The sequence below is a fragment of the Henckelia pumila genome, chromosome 1 (genome assembly GCF_033568475.1).
Source record: "Henckelia pumila isolate YLH828 chromosome 1, ASM3356847v2, whole genome shotgun sequence".
Classification (NCBI taxonomy): domain Eukaryota; kingdom Viridiplantae; phylum Streptophyta; class Magnoliopsida; order Lamiales; family Gesneriaceae; genus Henckelia; species Henckelia pumila.
Genome location: NC_133120.1, coordinates 110,019,732 through 110,026,785, shown reverse-complemented (window position 1 = coordinate 110,026,785; position 7,054 = coordinate 110,019,732). Strand labels below are relative to the sequence as shown.

General features: G+C 37.5%; 1 protein-coding gene across 1 annotated transcript; it reads left to right on the top strand.

The window, feature by feature from the left end:
- Positions 1–270: 270 nt before the first annotated feature.
- LOC140872320 (uncharacterized) lies at positions 271–2,555 on the top strand. Its single transcript, XM_073275142.1, has 4 exons — positions 271–426; positions 716–946; positions 1,187–1,699; positions 1,806–2,555. The coding sequence occupies exons 1-4, from the start codon at positions 271–273 to the stop codon at positions 2,553–2,555; spliced, it is 1,650 nt and encodes a 549-aa protein (XP_073131243.1).
- The last annotated feature ends 4,499 nt before the right edge of the window (positions 2,556–7,054 follow it).

Below are 7,054 nucleotides of genomic sequence, written 5' to 3'. Positions count from 1 at the left end.
AGACCTGTGCTGAATGTTATGGTGGAAGAAGAGGAAGTCAACGTTGGACTGGACAACGAAGTGCATGCATTTGAAAGCACTCAGCACCTCAGTAATGATAGCATGACATTTAATAACATCGCTAATTTTGAACAATCATTTGATGTTTGTGACAGATCGATGGATGAAAATGTTGGGGGGATCAATCGTATTGGGAGGAATTTGTTGTTAGATGGAGATAATACATGTGGCAATTGTAAAGTCGCTGATTATGATAGATCATGAAATAAAATGCGGGGTCTAGATGGTGAAGACGAGGATCGTGACAGATCGATGGATGTAAATGTTGGGGGGTTGAATCGTAATGACGAATACTTCGATGGAGATTTTGTCATTCCTAACAAGAATGATAAGGAAACAACTGAGAATGTCAACGTGTCTTGTCCTGTATAGGGGTTGAATCGTAATGACGAATACTTTGGTGAAGATTTTGTCATTTCTAACGAGAATGATAAGGAAACAACTGAGAATGTCAACGTGTCTTGTCCTTTGGGGGGGGGGGGGTTGAATCATAATGACGAATACTTTGATGGATTTTTTGTCATTCCTAACGAGAATGATAAGGAAACAACTGAGAATGTCAACGTGTCTTGTCCTGTGGGGGGGGGGGGGGGGGTTGAATCATAATGACGAATACTTTGATGGATTTTTTGTCATTCCTAACGAGAATGATAAGGAAACAACTGAGAATTTCAACGTGTCTTGTTCATTTGAACAACTTGAAGATCCTTTAATTTTAGGAGAACCTTCATTACACCAGCAGCAATTAAGACGATCTGAGTCCGAGCCGGAAGGGTATCTAAATGGACTTCGGATCCAAAAGAGAATTCCGTTGGTAGATAGAGATGATTCATGTGGCAATGGTACCTACTCATTCCGTGATGGATCCAACATTTGTATTGGGAAGGTATTTTCCAATAAGGCAGAATTTCAGATTTAATTGTCACGACTTGCAATAAAGTCATCTTTCGAGTTCAAAATAGTGAAATCTAACAAGTTCGTGTATGATGTTCGATGTGCTGCTGATAGTTGTACTTGGAGGATTCGAGGTGCAAAGAAAGATCCACACTCAACATGTTTGAACGTTCGAACATATTGCAACATTCACACCTGTGACTTGATGCGCATGAGTATAAAAAATCGACAGGCTACTTCCGGGTTAGTGTCAGCTGTGTTGCTAGAAAATTTCGGTGGTCAAAGGACTACACCTGTGCCGAAATCAATAATCACAATGATGCATAATCAGGGAGTTCAAGTATCATACTTCAAGGCACGTAGAGGTAAAGAACTGGCCCTTAACACCATGATGGGCGATTCTGTTGAGAATTTTAGGAAGTTGCCATCATTTTTGAAAATGGTTGAGAAAGTAAATATTGGTAGTTTCACGGATTTAGAAGCGGATGAAGAAAATAGATTTAAATACATGTTCTTGGCATATGGTGCATGTATTACGGGATACAAATTCATGAGAAAAGTAGTCTGCATTGATGGTACATTCTTGAAAGGAAAGTACGAAGGTGTGCTACTTGTAGCAACCGCACCGGACGGAAATCACCACCAATTTCCCATTGCATGGGGTGTTGTCGACAAGGAAAGCTCTGAGTCATGGTCTTGGTTTCTAAGAAGATTGAAAATCATAGTAGAGGACGACGACGAATTGGTGATAATATCAGATAGACACCAGGGCATCATAAATGCAGTTGCATCTTTATACAATCGTGCACATCATGTGTTTTGTATGTGGCACATGTCACAAAACATCAAAGGCAAGAGCAACAAAAAAAAAGGGAGCTGCCGAGCTATTCATTCGGGTGGCAAAAGCATACAAGGAAAGTGATTTTTATTCCTTGTATACAGAATTGAGAGAGAGATTTCCAGATGTTGCTAAATATTTGGAAGATAGCACTTCTCTCGAAAGGTGGTCTAGAGCGAAACAAACCGGGAACCGTTACTCCATCATGACCACAAATGGAGTGGAATCAATAAATGGTAGGTTGCGTGAGGAGAGGGAGCTTCCAATAATTGCATTATTGGAAGCACTTCAAAGAATCACATCAACCTGGAGAAGTAAATATCGTCAAGAAGCGGCTGCATCAACTACACATCTCATACCAGCGATAGAGTCGATCATTCGTGAGAATTTCATCGTTTCTAGAAAATATGAAGTCATTGAAGCAACTGAGGGGAAGTATTACGTGTACGGTAGCACAAGCAACGAGTTAGTTGATTTACAGAGTAAATCTTGCACATGCCGTAAATTCGACATTGACAGGATTCCATGTTCACATGCCATTGCTGCTGCCTACAACGCAAATATTTCTGTTTATGAATTTTGTACAGATTATTACACCACACGTTATTGGTTAGAAGCATATACGGACCCTGTCTATCCAGTACCAAGTGAATGGACAGTGCAGGAGGAAATATTGGTGCTGCCGCCTCTAGTCATTCCCCGACGTGGACGAAAAAAAGTAAAAAGAATACCTTCAGTCGGGGAGTATGCCAGAAGACGTTGATTTTTGCTTTTGTCAATCCTTCAGCATGCAACGACCGATTAATGTATGGTGTCGATTGTTAATATTACCAACTCGACCGCTTTGAGTGTAGAGTTTTAATTCTCTTTTGAATCGATCGTTACTAACGAAGCCTAATTCATCTAGGAGAGTCGGTTGGTATATAAAAATTATAAAATGGTACAAGTTTGTTAATAAAAAATATTGCTAGCTAAAATTCCACATAAACATAAATGAAAATTATTACGGAAATCTGATTTGTTGTTTTCAAACGTTAGGGTTTTTCGTATTTATTATTATTGGCATTTTATTCGTATTTAACTTTTGTAGTATGTGCGCGAAAAACATGTCGACCGATTAATGTATGGTGTCGACTGTTAATATTACCAACTCGACCGCTTTGAGTGTAGAGTTTTAATTCTCTTTTGAATCGATCGTTACTAACGAAGCCTAATTCATCCAGGAGAGTCGGTTGGTATATAAAAATTATAAAATGGTACAAGTTTGTTAATAAAAAATATTGCTAGCTAAAATTCCACATAAACATAAATGAAAATTATTACGGAAATCTGATTTGTTGTTTTCAAACGTTAGGGTTTTTCGTATTTATTATTATTGGCATTTTATTCGTATTTAACTTTTGTAGTCTGTGCGCGAAAAACGTGTCGACCGATTAATGTATGGTGTCGACTGTTAATATTACCAACTCGACCACTTTGAGTATAGAGTTTTAATTCTCTTTTGAATCGATCGTTACTAACAAAGCCTAATTCATCCAAGAGAGTCGGTTGGTATATAAAAATTATAAAATGGTACAAGTTTGTTAATAAAAAATATTGCTAGCTAAAATTCCACATAAACATAAATGAAAATTATTACGGAAATCTGATTTGTTGTTTTCAAACGTTAGGGTTTTTCGTATTTATTATTATTGGCATTTTATTCGTATTTAACTTTTGTAGTATGTGCGCGAAAAACATGTCGACCGATTAATGTATGGTGTCGACTGTTAATATTACCAACTCGACCGCTTTGAGTGTAGAGTTTTAATTCTCTTTTAAATCGATCGTTACTAACGAAGCCTAATTCATCCAGGAGAGTCGGTTGGTATATAAAAATTATAAAATGGTACAAGTTTGTTAATAAAAAATATTGCTAGCTAAAATTCCACATAAACATAAATGAAAATTATTACGGAAATCTGATTTGTTGTTTTCAAACGTTAGGGTTTAGGGTTTAGGTGTGAAAAAACTGATTGCCTAAATAAAATATATTACCAAGGAGCAGCAACAATTCTTCTTAACTCGAATCTCAGTCCTTCTTCTTCACCACCTATCTCGGCCTTCAAACAATTTATGCGACGATCGAAAATAAAACACTGATGCCCAAGTCTTCAAAAGCCTTACATTAATTCATGAAATCATGAAATCATCCAGGATTAGATAGGCGATTTGGAATAAAAACCTAACACAGCTGCCATCTTGAAGTGAGCATGGCGGTAGCAGGCAGCGTTAGGACTTCTTTTGTATTATTAGGCAATACAGAGGATACGTAGGACTGCAATTAGGACTCCTCTCGTATTATTGTAGTTGGATGGAACTTGTAACCCAGGTTGGGTATCATCGGCAGAAATTCATACGGGGTGTGGAATGTCCAACATAATAAGTTGATCAACAACAATCATAGTGATAAAATATTAATTATTGTAATTTTGTATTCGAGAGAGGAGAAGAGTAGAAGACAAAGACGAAGACGGAGATGAAGAGATGGAATTTTTTTAATAATGGTGAATATGAATATGAAAAGTTAAACGCCTTCTATCTTTATTTATAGAAGAAGAAGATTGGGTGAGTGCTAATCCATACGGTTGAGCACTTTAGCCTTTTGTTCCAAAATTGTCCCTCCACATTATAAATAATTAAATTTGAATTAATCTACATATGTTATTATCATATATTTGTCAACTAATAATAATAATAATATAATAAATATTTTATATTATTTTATACTCATGCGTTATGCTAGCTAGTAATAAATAAATAATAATTATAGCCCCTTATAATCGTCGAATGAATTGAATTATTCTCACATATCGGGTCACGGGTGAGAATGAATCAAATTTTTTTTTCTTGGAATGTGTATCCGAAGAAGACGGATAGATTCTGATTCCCGTGAAATTAGTCTTGAGTCTAGCATGCTCGAACAGTCAAGTCTGTTGGGGTCCCAATCCCATCTTTTTTTTCCTATATATATAAATAGCCATTAAGTTGCGTTCGATAATTATTATTAATTATTAGTCGAATAAAATTCCGAAATAAATGTATTTATTGCTAGTTGTTAGTGACCATTATTATTATGAAAAAAATACAAGAGGTGTCATAAACTTTCATGGATCTATATCCCTGAAAGCTCCCATTTGTCTATCTTTCTTGTCGCCAAATGTGAATCCAACATTTTACAACGAGAAAGTGATTGGTTCTTCTCCTCAATATTTTTTGGAAGCACCCTTCTCTCCGGGGGAGTGAGCGAGACAGTGATTTAGACTTTTGGAGTTCTTCAATTTTGTGTTTCGTTTTCCATATATATTTTGAATTATTATTTTCTCTTGTCATGTAATCTATGTTTTTGATTATTTGTATTTAGTAAATAGGCAATAGCATATCGATGTTTGACAATGTACTTATCCTTACAATTAAATTGTAGATGTAATGATTATAAAAATAACATTTTTATTCAACTTCGAGATAATCAAGCATTCAATATAACATTCCAATCCAATAACGCAAAGTAAACAAAATGAAAATCAACCATGAACCAACAAGCAAGGACTTCAACTTTCGGTTATCTTTTTCAGCTTTTTTCTTGTAATCTTCGAGCATGGCCAGTTTCAATTTCAACTCGGGAATTATAGTCATCGCCCTATGACACATCGGCGGATCTTTCCATGCGAAGAAATTACATCCACCACTCTGCCACGGTAAGGGAGGAAATGGGACAAAACAAATTAGAACAACATAATGAACAATAAATTATAAGAAATGAAGATAATCCCGTAAAAGTGAAAAAAATTAAAATAGGAATTTCACCCTCCAATTTTTGCATCCATGGAACCTCCGACCTGGATTATCACTGGTCCAAGAAACCCTCAAATTTGCTCGTAGTCCACATTGACAGAATATCATTCCCCCTTGAGAAACAGAGGACATCGCGATCCTTGGAAGATAATGTATGATTTGGGAAGGTAGGAAAATTTATAAAATGATAAGAAAAATTTGAAGTGTTTAGAAATGGGTCGAATGGCAAATAAATATATAGCCCAAAATTATGAAATTTTAAAGCTTTACTGAAATGGGTCGACGGGAAAATATAATCGGTCGATCGAACATTATAATCGGTCGGACAGCGGTCGAAACGGTAGCGTGGACATCCTCGGTGTTTAATATGGGTCAAATCGTGTTGTATCACAATATATTGAATAGGTTCTGGTCGCCCATCACATCCAGTCTTAATCCCATGGTGAGAACGATAGTTTTTTCTCTACCAAATGTGACACTAATCTTGATCTTACATTATGATAGGGAGGTAATCATGTTTATAAATTCGAATAATCACAATCATAACCTTTGATATAATATGATACAATCTCCATGGTACAAATTTCATAATAATGGAATTTAGGGTTTAGGGTTTTCAATTTAGGGTTTAGGGTTTAGGGTTTAGCATTATTTGGGGTCACGGAGTCTTATTGCGGGTCTGTTGAAACCCGACAATTGCAAGCGCACATCCCCAAAAAGACACGCTAATGGATCTGGATACGAATCTTTATCGCTATTTTACTTTCACGGTATTCGAGGTTATATAGTAAAGTAAAGTACAATCATTAACAGTCGACAACCAAATAATGATCAGTCGATTATTACATAGACGCCGACTGGTTAATAACATATACATAATACTGTAAGAAGGAGGCCTGGGTTTTTGTAGGCTCAAGGACATTGTTGACAGCTTTTCCATGAAGCTGTGGTTCAGATTTCGGCAGGGTTCCTCTCTCTGGGCGAGATTCCTTTCGAGGAAGTATTGCCGGACTGTCAGCCCTATTTGTGCTCCTTCTCGTGGCGCCATTTCCCCCACTTGGAGGCACTTGCTCCAGATTAGACCTCGTGCGGAGCCTGGTATCCGGTGGAGGATTGGTCTTGGGGATGTCTCTTTTTGGGATGATACTTGGTTGGGTGATGCCCCTCTGTCGAGCAGGTGTGATGTCAGAGGGGATCGGTGGTGCGTGTTTCCAGCTTCCTGTTGGAAGGAGACTGGGATTTTGATCTCCTCTGCGCTGTCGTCGCTCCCTCGGTGGCGGAGGAGATCGTTCAGATTCCTGTTTTGGTGGATGAGCCGGATGCGGATATCTGGATCCACAGCACCGATGGTGCTTTTTCTGTGAGATCTGCTTGGGAGCAGGTCAGACCGAGAGGCTCGGTATCGGATATCTTTACTCCCTGTTGGGG

Excerpts from the sequence above, each read along its gene's own strand:
- LOC140872320 (XM_073275142.1), top strand. The coding sequence starts at position 271 with ATGCGGGGTCTAGATGGTGAAGACGAGGATCGTGACAGATCGATGGAT. Across the intron at positions 427-715 it reads ATGTCAACGTGTCTTGTCCT|GAAACAACTGAGAATTTCAA; the intron begins GTATAGGGGTTG and ends GAGAATGATAAG. Across the intron at positions 947-1,186 it reads CCAACATTTGTATTGGGAAG|GCTACTTCCGGGTTAGTGTC; the intron begins GTATTTTCCAAT and ends AAAAATCGACAG.